The sequence below is a fragment of the Oryctolagus cuniculus genome, chromosome 13 (assembly GCF_964237555.1).
Source record: "Oryctolagus cuniculus chromosome 13, mOryCun1.1, whole genome shotgun sequence".
Classification (NCBI taxonomy): Eukaryota; Metazoa; Chordata; class Mammalia; order Lagomorpha; family Leporidae; genus Oryctolagus; species Oryctolagus cuniculus.
Window position 1 is genome coordinate 14865341 of NC_091444.1, and position 15864 is coordinate 14881204.

The following is a 15864-nucleotide window of genomic DNA, read 5'->3' on the forward strand; positions in this document are numbered from 1 at the left end:
AAGCTAGACTCTCACTATATGGAGTTTACATTCAACTGGAGAGTCAGGTAAAGATTAGCAAATAAATGGGCAAAGACATATATCACGATTGAAAAATACTATGAAGGAAATTGTTTTTTAAATTTTTATTTATTTGAGAGGCACAGGGATGGAGAGAGAAAGTGGGGAGGGAGAAGGAGATAGAGCGAGTAAGAGAGAGGGAGGGAGGGAGTGAGGGTGAGAGGAAGAGGGAGGGAGAAGTAGAGAGAGGCAGAGAGAGAGAGAGAAAGAGAGAGGCTACCTCTCATCTGCTGGCTCACTTCCCAAATGCCCACAACAGTGAGGTTAGGCAGGGCTGAAGTCAGGAGCTAGGAACTCAGTCCACATCTCCGTGTGGGCAGCAGGGACCATTTCTGCTTTATCAGGAAGCTGGAGTCAGAAATCAATCGGATGTGGAACGCAGGTGTCTTAACTGCTGGGCTCACTGAGATGAGGTAGAGATGGTGGCTGGGGGTTCTCTTTAGAAAGGGCAGTCAGGAAAGGCCTTTCTGAGAAGCTAATAGTGAAGCAGTGATGTCAAAATGTGAGGAATCTGCTTAGGGTGGTAAGCAGAAATGAGCACCATTCAAGGAACAGCAGACATCTTGGGGTTGATGTGGGGTCAAGGTAAGCCTGGGAGAAGCAAAGAGAGAAAAGCTGCAGAGGATCAAGTGTGAGAGCCAGGCTGGGGCTGGAACTTATAAAGACCTGATGGGCTCTGATAAAGCCTCCAATCTTACTTGAATTGCAAACAAAATCTTCAAATAGTTTTAAGAGACCTTGTACCAACTTATTTATATTTTAAGAATCTCTCTTGCTGCAGTGTGGGGAAGGGCTTAACCAAGGCCCCAGTGGAAGCACAGAAACAAGTTAAGGAGAGACATGGCAGGAGAAGAAACGGGTGGAAGACACAGAAGTGGCTGGACGTTTAGAGACAGAATTGTCAGGCCTTGCTGCCTGGCTGGGCTTGAAGTCAAGGAAGGCTCCAAGCTGACCTCAGGGTGCCTGGCTTGAGCATCAAGGGAGTTGGCCACGCTCTTCCCAAGGCAGGTAAGTATGGAAATCAAGAACTCAGAAGCAGACATAGTGGTGAGGCAGTCACAGATTTTGTTGTTTGAGGCAGTAAGGAACGTGGCTGCATAGGTGAGGCTGGGCTGAGGGTGGAAAATATGAATGAACGTTGCAATCTGTAGAGATCTACAGTATTTCTGTTCATGGGACTCAGTACAACTACGTTATGTTAGGAAAAGGTGGAGAGAAAGAAGGGCAGCTTGAACTGTAATATCAGAAGTCTGATGAAAGAGATTGGGGATCAAACCCTTGAAATAACAGTTGCTTTTCTATTGCATTTGTTTCACTGTTTCTTAGTTCTTAGAGACAGGAATGTGTGAGGGATAATTCTGAGCTGTTTCTGTTTCCACTTGAGTTACATAGAATTAGGTATATTTGTAAGTGGAAACTGCTTAATGTAGAATATTTGGGGGCTGGGATGAGTTGAAAATCTTAAACTTGGGACTTGGGTACTAATTAAACTTCTGTCTCACGTTGTGAATGGATTATGGAAAGTTTCTTTACTAATCTGGGTCTGTTCACTCATCTGAAAAATGATGATAGTAACAATACTGACCTCATTCATCCTGGTTATATGATTGAGAAAATCTATATTATTGCTTAGCAGAGTGCCTAGCATATAGTAAGCCCTACCTGTACTACTATGACTATTACTACTACTACTACTACTTCTACTACTACTGGTTTTGAAAACAAAAACATGATTAAAACTGAAACCTCCCTCTCAGTTCTTTCAGAGGTAACCTTGAACTATGGAATTGTGAAAGCACATGGTATTTTTTTTCCATTTTCACACCAGCTAACTACTATCTTTGTTATGTTGTTTAGCTTATAATGATCTGTTTTTCACCATGAAAAATTATGACCTTGTGTGTTAAATATCTCAATAGTCCATAAAACTAAATTGGTAAGATTATTTAACATATAATAAGGTATCACGAATGCTGAGCTTCTCATACAAAACAAGTATTTACTAATTTATTCTAATGGCATCCGCTGGCGTATTCCCCAGTGCTGGACCATTCTGGTCCTCCTGTTGTTGGCAGGGACCCAACCACATGAGTCATTAGCTGCTGTCTCCCAGAGTACACGTTAGCAAAAAATTGGAATTGGGAGTTGGGGTTGCAACCCTGGCACTCCAATATAGGATATGAGTATCTCAAGCAGTGTCTTAATAACCATTCCAAATGCTAGTACCTCAGTGACTTTTTAAAGGTAATAGTTCTTTGGTAGCAATAAAATCCAGTGCATGACAGTTACTTGAAAGAGTATTTAAGTTAAAAGTCTTAGACTTACCTTAAAGGTTTTTACCATCTTATATTCCTCACAAAGTTGAACACACATATTTATTCATTAAAGTAGCACATATGATATTATATTATAGTTATATACACACTGTCATTTTCCTCCCTCTACTGAACTCTGATAGCATAGACAATACGTTAATTTTATTCCTACTGTGCTGTATGTATGGTAAAATGTTTTCACACTCTCGTTTCTGCTTCTAGCTGTCCAAAACCCGCATGTATGTCTTTCCTCCCAGCGTAGAGTGCCGTTAGCTATTAGATGTCCACTGGATGCTGTGATTTCTCATCATCTCCTGCTCCCCACCCCACCCCCCGAGCCTGACAATGTGATTAGCTATCGCTAACAGAACGAGTGGCCAAGAGATGTCCATCACTGCAGATCAAAGCCTTTATGAACTCTGTGTGCCTTATCCATGCATTTTTTTTCTCCTCTGCCACTGAATGGAGGCAACAGGAAGGCCAAGGGGCCACAGTCTCAACGTGAAAAGAATCTGGTCTAGAGAGGATCAGCTGGCAAACTTGGGGCCCCACATGGGGCTGTTTTGGGTCTTCACAACTTTGGGGGAAGAGTTGTTCCATCTGATAGTATCAACTCTCATTTACAGTGCTTAGAACCAAAGGGCTTTCCGTTGAAGCAGAACTACATCTTTGGAAGATGATCTTGGTGTTGTGTTCTCATTGCACTGTTTTCCTGCATATATTTAAATGATATTAAATTTTAAACAGGAACAAATATGCTATTAAACAAGTATAGAAGATGGTATAACCTCAATTCAGGGATTCATAAATTATCACATGGCCTTATTTTCTGTAACTCAAGTTGAATCTAATCTTGTTCCCAGGAAATCTATTGTCAGGATTGGAAAACCATCCCGAGAGTCTTAGATAGCCCAGAATCCTCAAGAAGTGTCCTGTGGTTATTTGTTCATTTCCACAGCTAATTATACCACCCATGGGCTAAAGTATCTATCTTCAAGGTTACAGGCTTTTATGTATGAGAGATAAATTAATCAAATAATTGTCCAATGTGACAGATGCCATGAAGGTGAAAAAACACTGGAAGAATGATATGGTGATTGATGGAATCAGAGGGGGGATAAGGAAACTTCCTTAGACACAAGGATAGTTGAGCAGAGACCTGAAGGACTGGAAGAACAGTTGAAAATGGGGGCGGAGTTTTAAGGTACAGGGATCATGGTATATAAATCTTCATATCTTGAAAAGATCATGGCATAAAAGAAGTCTTCCCTACTGCATGTGTGATAAGGGTGAATGAGCCTTGGGACTTGGTGTAAATTGGAATTTCAGAGGGAGGTGGGCATCAGAGCAGAGACTCTGACATTTTCTTTTAATTCTAAGTTGACTGGAAGATATCACCTGCATAGGAGTTTCATATGCAACATATGACTTCATTTAAAGAAGTGCTCTCTGGAAGAAGAGAATAAAATGGATTGACAAAAAAGAAATAATATTCATTGGAGCAAATACAGACAAATCTATTAGGAGATCATTTTAGTTATTATTTAAAAATGTTAGCAACTTACTTAGATCATGATGGTAGTGGTGTAGATGAAGATAAATTGATAAATGTGAAATACATTTAGGAAGTAACATGCAGACATGCTAGTGATGGATTGGAATTGTTTCAAAAATGATACAATCGGAGAGAAAGAGAGTTGTAACAGCTTCAAGTCACTACCAAATTCTAAACGTCCTAGGTGCTGCATCCGAGAATAACAAAGGTGAGATAAATTGCATGTTACACACAACTTTGTCAACCCACAGGCAGACTCAAGAGTACATCTAAAATGTTATAATGAGAGCACACATGCTAAAAAACTTTAGACAAATCAGAAAGGATAATGAATCACATAAATGTGTTTTAGTCAGTGGCCAAAGCAATATGCAGTAATTTTGAGATGCCAAGAGCAAGAACATCGAGATTTGTAATAAAAGTTCTAAGAACACATTCTATCAAATTTATGTATTCTCACTTGTGTTTGGCCCCCATTTTATTTGGTATAGTTCCATTTAGTTTCATTTGGTGGACTCTACTCCACAGCTCATCTAACACTGAATTAAAACTTGGAATATCTGCATATCTATCTTCTCTGAAGTTTTGAAATTTGCTGTTATGCTTTTGAAGTGACTTTTGGGTTTTTTATTTTCCATTATTATCTGAATTCATTTCATCCAGCATGCAGTAATTTAAATTTGAAAGCACCTAACTGCAACACTTATAACACTGTCCATTGATCCTTTATTGATGTTATGCTGCTGTTCCACCATGCTATTCTAACTACCACATGATTCAAAGACAGACTTTAAGAAAATTTTTTTATGAAAAATGTTTCCAAAACTCAGAACACACTGTACATCATTTTCTAATCATCAGAGCTATCCAAAAACAAAGTAACAAGTGCTCCATATCAAATTGATGATGAAGAGGATAAGAGTTATATGTCAAATGATGACAAGTTGCACATAAGACAAACTCACACAAGTGACCACGATACCATCTGGGTAAACACTGGGTGAGGGAAACACCCATGACAGATAGAGCAAATTTGTGTGCCTCAGTTTTTGCTTTTATTTTCATCTTGTTTAAAAAGTAACAATGCTATCTTAGTATTGCTATGACAACTAAATTAATTAAACCTGCATTCAATAAATAGTTTAAACATACCTGGTTATAATCAAGCATATTCAATGGTCCATCCATAAAGTTATAACTTTTGCCTGACAATATTGCATTTTCCAACATCATATTTTCTCTTAGAACTTAGAAGCTAATTCATCCTCTGTGCTCTATTCACTGCATACTATATGTATACATCCAACAATGCAATCAGCATAGTCCAGAAAGGAAAACCATTCATTACAAGGTTCAAGAGTAGAGAGACATGAAAAGAGAGTGGGTAGTAGGGACCCAATTAACTGAGCCATCATGCAAGGTCTTGCTATCATGCAAGGTCTGCATTTTACCGGGAAGCTGGAGTCAGGAGCAGAGAAAGATATCGAACCCGTGTACACTTATGTGTATACCTAGGTGTCTTAATCACTAGGCTAACTGTCCACTGAAAAACACATTTTAATGTAGCTGAGGTCAGGATGCTTCTGGAAATCCATGGTGCCTTCAAGTGGATAAGACATTGACTATTGAATTTTATATTTACATCTAATAACATAGAATATGAGTCCCAGAACCTCCCACTTTAGTGTTAAAAAAAACTTGCATTCTAGCCCAGTTCGACGAGTTATCTCATATCTAATTTAACATTAACACCTCCTCACACCCCTCCAGCACTCATCAGGCCTGTGCTTGTTTAATTTGCAGAAAGGAGATGATATGGTCAGGTCCTAGAAGAAGTCCTCCTCTATCCTCAGGTGTTTCTCCTTCTCCTTTCTTCTTGAGGTTAGAAGAAGGAATAGAATGCATGTTGTGTCCTATCTGTTTTAACTACAACATAGTATATTTATTTTGCATCCCATATTGAATCTCTGCTTAATTAGTGATTTCGCTCTCAAGGTTGCTATTAGTTCCATATTAGAAAGAGTAAATGATTGGTAGAACTAGCATTTAACCCTGTTTATTCATCAATAAGAAAAATCATTATTAAACATGTTAAAGGACTTTGGTTTGGGCATTGATCACTGATGTGCAAGGATACAGAATATATCTAAGATAATCAGGAAGGCTAAGGTTCTTGTGCTCAGGGTGGGAAAAATTGACAAAGCATCACCAACTCACCATTTATGCAAATTGACATTAATGAGATTTATTTTTGCTTGTATTTACATTTATACAAAGATAGTGGGGCGGATTTATAAAGCAGTACAGATTTCTTTGTGAAACGCCCAAAGTCTCAAAAACACAAATAGCAGAATATAAGAATGTTTTCTTCTGATGCAATCATAAAGATGTAGAAGTATTCCCTTCTTTGTGCTCCTATGACATTTTGTTCATTGATTAGAATGTGCATCAAATTTTTTAATTGCTAGTGTTAACTGGCCCAGTGATTTATTTCATTGATAAAAATTTCTACCACCATCATCATTTTTTAAATATTATATTTTATTTATTTGAAAGGCAGAGTTACACAGAGAAGTAGACACACACACACACACACAGAGAGAGAGAGAGAGAGAGAGAGAGAGAGAGAGAGAACCTTCCAATCATTGTCTTACTCCCCAAATGGATGCAGTGGCCAGGCCTGGGCCTGGACCAGGATGAAGCCAGGAGCCAGGAGCTTCTTTAGGTCTCCTATATGGGCAGCAGGGGACCAAGCACTTGAACCATTTTCTCCTGGTTTCCCAGGCACATTAATAGGGAGACAGATCTGAAGTGGAGCAGCTGGGACGCGAACCAGCACCTATATCGGATGCCAGGGTCACAGGCAGCTATGCCACAGCACACCTGCCATCATTCTTTAACTGTACTGCTGTACACAGCTCCGATTTCTCCACTATTCTGTCAGCTCTTACTCTTACAACCCCCAGGTTGTATGCTGACCACATCACCTGATTTGTTCATTCATTTAACAAATATCATGTATGGCAACTGTGACACTAAATACCTCTTTGACCTTATGGTCTTCCTCTAGAAGATAAGCTTGGGTTCTAGCGAGGGAAGTGGATATGAATAAACCAATATATCCCTGAGTTTGGAGAAAACAGAGTTCTGAGATAGAAAACATGGAGGGGCTTCTTTAAGGAAGATGATCAGGGAAACTTTGAGGAAGTGACACTGAAGCTGTTACCTGAAGGAATTCATGTAAAGGGTGAATGGTAGAGATGAGATGGAAAAAATACCCTGGACATAATGAGAGGCAAAGCTCCTTACATAGAAAAGAGCTTGGATTTCAAGGAACAGAGAAAGCCCCGCCCGGCTGGAGTATATTACAGGTAAGGCGAACAGCGGCAGTAAGTGGGTTGAGAAAAGCATGCAGAGGACGGTTTTTATTCAAAATACAAAGAGGAAAAAAAATGATGGGTTTTAAGTGAAATATTTTTCACTATCTGGTTTGTACTGACAAGAGATCAGTTTGATTGTTCCTTGGAAGAAATATTGAAGGGCGATAAAACAGAAGCTTGAAGATCAGAGAATGGACCATTTCCAGAGTTATGGTGGGTTGAGCCTAAGTGGTCCAGTTGAAAATGAAGCAAAACTTAGATAGAAGGTGGAGCTGGAATTAATGGGATTCATTAAGGAATTGGATGTAGTTATGACAGAAGAGGGGAAAAAAGAAAACAGATTTTTGGCACAAACCAACGTGTTGATGTTGGTACATTTACACATCTGAATATGATTGAGAGTTTGGGACAGGTTTAAGGAAGGAATGAGCCAAGACTTCCACATTCTGTTGGGTTGGCAATCTGGTGGACATGTCAGTATGGTATAATATGTGAGTGAAGAAATCTTAAATGTAGATCTGATGGTAGATAAAAATTTGTGTCATCAGCATGAAGATGCTCACTCAGAGAGGTGGGCCCAGGTATGAGCTTTCACAGTGTCACAGTAGTGCTTGCAAGTCAGGTAGAGAAAGAGAACCCAACGTGGTAATTGCTGAGGAAGTCAATGAGAGCAATGACAAGTCTGTAAATCTTAGTGTTTTGGATCCTGACAAAAGATCCTGCCTATAGAAGGAGGGTGCTTCCTGCTGTGCAGAACACACATGAGGTCAGAGAAGTAGTGGTGGCATCATGAGATCATTGGCAGGAATGTTTGGGACGAAAGCCTGAAATACTCCTTTAATAGCTCCCTGTATCCCTCAGGGGTATCTCTCAGGGATGTATCTCCCAGAACCTGCCAGGCTGGCAAGGGGGACCTATTATTTCCCAGGCTCTCTTTCTCTCTGTGCCAGACATACTTAACTTTTCATTCCTGAAACACACTTTCTTCCTTTAGATATATTTTCCTTTCTGCCTAGAATACTCTTTCCTTCGCTGCATGCACGTTTGACTTCTATTATGTCAGGACTTGGTTCAATGCATCTTATTTCAGGCAAACTTTCCAACCTCACAACCAGACCAGATATCCTACTACATGCTTAAATCAAAGCATCGTGGACTTCCCGTGGTCTGAACCTGTCATGATTATTGGATAATTAATGACTGTGTCTTCTACCAAGGAATGGAGCATATCTTTTTGCTCATGGTTTTTCCTCATGTTAGACAAAGCAGCTGTCTTATATTGGAAACTTACTCCACACTGGTTGGATGAACGATGAATCAATAGTGTTTGCTTTTGCTGTTAACGTCTTGTAATTTGTTTCTGTCTTTATATAACTTTTACCTAGCTGAAATACCTGAAAAAGGACTTGGTTAACTTCAATGAAATGTTGTCCCAAACTTAATGTTACAGCTTTAAGCATTCCATAGCCAAGTCACTGATCAACCTTTAAGATTATTTTTGGGTACATGCTGTTTTCAGCTGCTCACGAAGCACCTCTGCGTTTACATCATATAATAGCTGCTGTTACTTCCTGGCCCTTGCCTAGCTTCCATTTTTCTTAGCAAAATACCCCTATATCTGCAGCCCGCCTGCTCTCCCTTGCAGATACTGAAAGTGGATCACATCAGCATATCTCTCTTTTCTTCTGCTTGCATGCCAAGGTCCCAGAAGCCAGGCAGGGATTGGGTAGAGATGTCCCCAGTTGCCCTGTAGAACAGCCAGCTTGTACCCAGACTTCTGCCTGGGTGTCAAGTTCAACATCGCCCACTGTCTAATGGGAGCTGTGCTCTCTCTCCTGTTTCCTCTCTCCTTATAGCCTGGGCCTCAGGGCTAGCAAACCTCTGGGGTGCCATTGCCTCCCTGCTGAGCCAATGGAATTGTCCATCTATTTACCTGCTGTTGTCTCTGTGTGTCAGCCTCCTTTTCTTTATGCTTTTGTAGTGTACAGCATAGATTTTGCTACCCAAAAGTCTATTTCCTGTTGACACTAACCTCAATTTTAACACATTAAAATGAAACATGTTATCCAACCTTGGGTAGAATCTTTCTGCACATCTATATGGAATAGAACTGGATCTCCTAACTTTGTAGTATTTTTTTCAAAGTCCTGCTCTGAAAAGTCATTTTTAAATGCCTCTTTCAGGTTGTCACATCTAACTTTCTATAAAACATAATTTATATGTTTTTCTCCCCTGAAAAGATGCTATGGATACACTTTTTTCCTTGCCTCGAGCTTTGCCATATATTCTGGCATAGTCAATAGCTAACAAAACATAGATATTTACTTAAATATATTTAAAGCTGACTCCCACAGAGTTTTCCCTTGCAGATGCAGATGTATTTATGGGGGGGGGGGAAGCCATTGCAATCCATTAACTGTACTTTGAAAATTTATATTTACTAAATAAAAAATTAAAAAAAAAAAAGAGGCTAAGGAGCTGAGTACTCAGATCCATGAACTCTGATACCTATTTTCCAATGGATCTACCTACATGAAAATTTGTGCTTACTTTCATAGCTGTCTTGTTTGATAATGCATTTGTCGAAATACCCATTTTTACTTGGTAGTTTGTCTCTGCAGACATTCAAAAAACAAACATAAGTGGCACAAAAAGATTTGAGAAATGCACGAGAAAAATGTAGAAGGATAGTAAGGCAAGTAACACAAAACATGGAAGAATAAGGCTCAAAACGTGACTATCCAACTTCTAGGTGTGATACCTTCAGCAAATCACCCAACCTCTTTGAACGATAGAAATGGGGCTATTCATATTGTCTAGCCCAAGGACATTGTATGAACTAGATAAGATAAGCAATATTCCTACATATAAAAAGAGCCCATTAGTTAGCTATGATAATAATAATATTAATAAAACAATAATCTTTGCCATAATTGTTAATTATTACCTTGAGTTTAAGCTGTGGAGTTATTTCCATTTGTACAAAGAGGAGTATGAACTTGGCTGTGGAGATCCCAGCAGTTAATTTAACAGTAAATCAAAGAAGTTTATAAACAGTAAAAGTTAATTAGATGTAAGAACCTTAAATAATGCTTCCTAAGTGCAGGTTTCCGAGTTACTGTAAAGAATCTAGATGTCTACCAAGCATTATCTACAGTTTGAAATTATAATGGATTCTACCGGTGTGACTTTTTATTTTTAAATGCAAGTAGATATCGTGAAAATGTTATCAACTCATTTGGTTGTATTGCTGAATTTGCAGTATATTTTTGCCAGGAAGCACTTTCCTAATTGATGAACTTATTACGAATACCATCAGAACCATGAAGGGCATGACATATTAATGCTGATTAATTAATTAATGTCTCACTTACCAAAAACATTGGGCAAGTATTGCTGAGAAAAAGAAAAAAAGTTAACTTTCATGAAAGACAGCCCTCAGTTTCTATTACCCTTCTCTTCCTCATCAGTAGCACCCAGCTATCCTAAGCCACAGAAGCCCAAGTTTTTTTTGAAGCAGGATCTGCTGTAGTGGCAATGACATTTTGGTTCCATCCCTCACCTCACAGGGATATCTGTGAAAGATCTGGGGCAAGCTGCTGGGTCTCTGAAAGTGACTTTGCATAGGAAATGGGTTTTTCTGCTAAAACTGTCATATCGCTGGGTTTTGGATGTCCTCATGGCAAATGACACTTGTTGCCAAAAATAATGTGCCAGTTTACTCATTCATTTGATGATCTTAACGACTCAGATCCAGATGTTCTCTCCTAGCTCACTCTACCATCTTGCCATCCCCCATTTTGCGACACCCATGCTGAATCTGTTTGGTCATCTCCTAGGTATGGAAATTATTGATGATTTTGGGGTGGATCTGACATTTTTAAAGTTATATTGGATAACATAGAGGAGTAGTATTTGGATAGTTAGAAAATCCTCTTCCTTAAGGGGAAAATGCTTTTTTCAAAGCCTACAAACTTAGTGTCATTGCTTGAATTAAGGAAGTAAAATGCCATTGCACTGACTTTGAACGACTCTTTTGACTTCCTGCAAAGAGGACTCTCTACAGTATTTTTGGAGAAGTTAGTAAAACCGAATCTGACATCACCACCTAGCAGTTCATGCAGCTAGCAAGCGGTTTGTTCTAGGGTAGCAGAGGAGGAAATTGCTCCCCATCTGATAAGACAACGGTGCAGGGTACGCAGTCATTTCTTTTCTTTTGGATTTGGTTTAACAGAGAGAATCTTTCAGGGAGATAACCATTATTCTTCCTTTCAGAAGGACGCATGCTGTTTCTTCCGGATCCAGCTGATTTCCAGATATGACCATGTACTTGTGGCTTAGACTTCTGGCCTTTGGCTTTGGCTTTCTGGACACAGAAGTGTTTGTTGCCGGTAAGTCCAAGCATTTTAATATTTCCTTACTGTTTCGTTTCCTTTTGGAGAAGCTTTGGTTTGAAATAATCATTAGAAACACGTGGAGCTGGTGACTGGAAGCGATATGCCTGTTGTAAAATGGTGAAGGTTACTGTGGCTTGGGCAGACATGGCTTGTTTGCTTCTTTTTAAAAGGCACACAGGTTGGAGGGGATAAATATCATATTCTAGAATGAGAACATTGTCTATCAATCTTTGCTTACAAACTGCTCACCGGTATCATACAAGCAACAGACTTACTTAGTCCCCAAAGGCACATGAACATGTTTATGGGAGTCTGAAGAATTTTAAAATGACAAAACATGTGAGTTTTTCATCCTTTTAACAAAAAAATGCACTTTTGAGAAGTTGTAAGATGGCTTTGGTTGCTTCTAAGCCCCTCCCTTTTTTCGGGCCCAGAGTTTGCTTCCTCAAATTTTGATTATTACTGAAATATGTTCTTAAATATTTAAGTATATGATTGTTCAAAAGTACATTTAGATATTTATTAAAATATTATATTTCTGTGTATTACCACAGGATATATTTCAAATCAAGTTTTTAGTTTCCTGATAATAGTTTCTATGAATTTTTGCTTTGGAAATATTTCCAGGGCCACCACCCTTTCTGAGTGCCGGGTAAACGTTACAGCTTTGACAGGACAGAAATAGTTAAGCTTTGAAAATAATGCAAATGCTGTGTCCTATAGGAAAATATAACTAATTGGTCCGTGGGTACCTATTTAAGTTTGAGATCTTTGTATACTTATGGTCCAGTCAATGTATATTTCATGAACAGTTACAGTTTGGGTCATCAAGTGCATTTTGTCTGATTATTAAATAGAACCAGTAAATTGATGTTGAATACTTCTCTTCATGATACAGTGTCTAAAAGAAAGTTTTATTCTTAAAATGACATTGAAGTGCAACATCTATAGAAATTTCAGAAAGGTTAAAAAAAGGAAATCATTTTTAAAAAATCTTTTCTCATTGAAATTCACTTTGAAATCTTTTATTTTTAACTTGTTACCATTTTCCTTTCCCCTGAAGGAGAGGGCAATAGCTATCTCTGAAGCACATTGGATTGTATTTTATATTTTGGATAATTCAGGAGAATAGGAAAAAGACAGCCTAAGATGGAATTTTTGTTAGGGTGGTTTTGTAGCCTATCGCCGAGATGGATTTAAAACTCTATGTAGGTACAATATTTTGTCTTAATACAGAAAATATTTATCAAGTTGCCAACTCTCTAAAGATGTTTTGGTCATAAACAAAAGCAAATTTAAAAAAAATCTAATTTTATCAAGGTGATGCATGTGTGTTAACATAAATCAAAGCATATGTTCTCTGAAAATTCTCCGCCAAGGAATGTCACAAAGCATTTCTAAATGAGCAAAATACTGAAATATTTTTAGAAAACAGAGTAAACCACCATAAAACTTCAATTCAGTGAGTTAAAGGTATTTTTAACTATAAGAAATATGCTTAAATTCATATTCAAAATGAGTATAGTAGGATCTAGAAACCTGACATGAACTCTACCTAATAATGTATACTATAAATAAAAGGGTTGATACACATGGATTTATTTTGAAAGATCATGCTTATGTTCAGCTGCTCACATAAATATTGAGGGCAAACATTTTTCTAAAAGCATTGATATTCTTCCTGAAATATATATTTATTTTGAGAAAATATATACAGACATAACTGTTTGCATTTGTAAATACTACTTATGCTATTTTTAAGTTACAAGAATAATTCTTTGATTTAATGCTAAGTTGAAAAGTTAATAACACTTTCTATATTTTCCTTATTAGCAAAATGAGTTGTATTCCATATTTTATTTTAATGTGCTAAAATTAATTTGTAACTACAGCACATATTAAGTATTTGAGCAGCTAAGTCAACAATTGTATGCTCTAAAAGTAGAAATGGAGCTGAATGTAGCCAGACATCAATGGATAAATAGATGGATAATTCAGATTTTTATTTTATTTCATCTCTAAAATGCACATGCATAGAAAGCCAAGGTTAAGCTTTGCTAGGTTACCCGGGGTTCTGGGTTTGATTTTACACAAAAGTTCTTAATTTCCATTAGCTGCACCTCTGCCATGAGAAACAGAAACAAAAACTTTGTTCAAAATTTGTCAATAATTCTGTTGAACAGTGGTGGTTCTAAGAATATAAGGAACAATGAGTGATGTTTGGCTCTGGTAAATATGTAATACCCTACAAACCCATCCTCCCATAGTATAGTAGTTAAGGTATATTGGTTTTGCTATGTGATTTATGTTATGAATTATGAATCTTAACAGTTGATACTCATTTCCTGCACATAATTCTTTATTTTTCCATCTGCATTTTTACAAACAAGTGCCATGCCTAGACCATTTCAAGTGTTCAAAGCAAATTCTTAATTGAATTTATAAATAATTCTACTTTAGTACTAAGTATTCTACAGTTTAAAGGTATTGGGATGTGAGAATGATTACTTTTAAAATATTTCCTGCTGAAAACTTGCTGGTGACACTTATCATTGCTAGAATTTGCAGTGCATTTTTTTAGATGATAGATGAAGTGGGAATATTGGGTTGTGTTTTCATGTCCTCTCATTTTATGTAGCTAAGCACAGAGGCAGAGTGGTGAGCATGAGCTAGGTTCTTTCTCTGTTCTGTTTGGTATGCTTTCACCAGTGATAATTAACTAGAGTAGGAATACAGATATCTCTACATTGTTCGTGTACATATGCATATCTACATATCAATTTATACATATACTAATTATATGTATATGAGATTTATATAATAATTATTCTCTATTAGTTTTTCCATATTTGCCCACCTCTTAAATCTTGGGATTCTATGAGCTTCCATCCTTGGCCAGTTTATTCTTGTTTTGTAGACTCATTGCCTACTCTGTTGATAATCCTGATGCTTCCATTCCAGACTCATCCCTCAGAAACATGGAACTTATCTCTTTTCCTAAATTTGAACGTGCTCACCAAGTCCCGAAATTTTGCAGTTTCCTAATTTTGAAAATCTTTCTCCCCGTCTGCATCTTCATGGCCATTACCTTAATTCATGGCTTTTTTATTTTTCACTTAATGTATTGTAGTGCCCTCCTAATCAGTCTGAAGTCTCATGCCTTCTGGATGCCTCCTATAGCTTAGAACAAAATAAAACCCGGGATGGGTGCTGATATTTTCTCATTCCCTTTCATTTAGGTTCTACTATTTCCATAGCAATTGGGTTCACCAATAAGCTAGGAACTGGGGCTGGCTCTGGACTGGGATGTGTTTTTCTTCTTCTTTTCTGACTCATTAATAGAGAACAAGTTGGAGGTGTTGCCAATGCCCAGCGCCTCTGGATTTCCTCAAGGCCTTTCAGGCTCTGTGCAAATCCTCTCTCCCCTCTGACCTCCTCCTCTGTCACTCTTGTCACAAAACTGCTCCCTGGCGCTCTTCACTTTTTCCCATCTTCCCTTGGCATTTTCCAAATATTATTTCAATTGTACTTGGGACAACAACCTTGATGATGATATATGAATCAGTGGATGTTTTGCTGTTGTAACCTTTATGAAAATAGAAAGTATGTCATATGTGTCTGATTTCTTCTCGAGTACTGAATAAATAATAGATATTTTGAGTTAATCTCCGGTTTATAGTGATGGAAGGAGAAGTGAGGTTAAGAAAAATCTGAGAGGGAGAATATGAAACAAACGAAAAACAGAGGCAAAGTAGGAGGGTGAAGTTAGTAGGACAATTTTGTCATTAAATTTTGGGGTAGGCATTGTGGCGCAGAGGGTTAAGCTGCTGCCTGCAATGCTGGCATCCCATTAGGACATCAGTTCATACTCTGGCTGTTCACTTCTGACCCTGATCTCTGATAATGTGCCTTGGAAAGCAGCAGAGGATGTCCCAGGTACTTGGGCCCCTGCCACCCATGTGGGAAGCCCTGATGGAGTTCTGAGATCCTGGCTTTGACCTGGCACAACCCTGGATATTGTGGCCATTTGGGGATTCTCTCTCTCTCTCTCTCTCTCTCTCTCTCTTCCCCTCACTCTCCCCCTCCCCCTCTATCTCTAATAACTCTGCCTTTCAAATAAATAAATCATTTTTTTTTAAATTGAATTTATTTTGGAT

General features: G+C 38.1%; 1 protein-coding gene across 11 annotated transcripts in view; it reads left to right on the forward strand.

Annotated features, from left to right (window-relative positions):
* Positions 1 to 11339: 11339 nt before the first annotated feature.
* The window catches only part of PTPRC (protein tyrosine phosphatase receptor type C), a 113897-nt gene continuing 109372 nt past the window's right edge, over positions 11340 to 15864 (forward strand). For 5 of the 11 annotated variants that reach the window (XM_008268693.4, XM_008268695.4, XM_008268696.4 and 2 more), the window contains exons 1-2: positions 11376 to 11504; positions 11586 to 11701. In XM_008268693.4, the coding sequence (XP_008266915.3) occupies positions 11629 to 11701 (73 nt within the window). In that variant the 5' untranslated portion in view covers positions 11376 to 11504; positions 11586 to 11628. Of the gene's footprint in view, positions 11505 to 11585; positions 11702 to 15864 lie in introns of all 11 variants that reach the window. The other 6 variants (XM_008268694.4, XM_070054919.1, XM_070054921.1 and 3 more) reach the window with 2 other exon arrangements.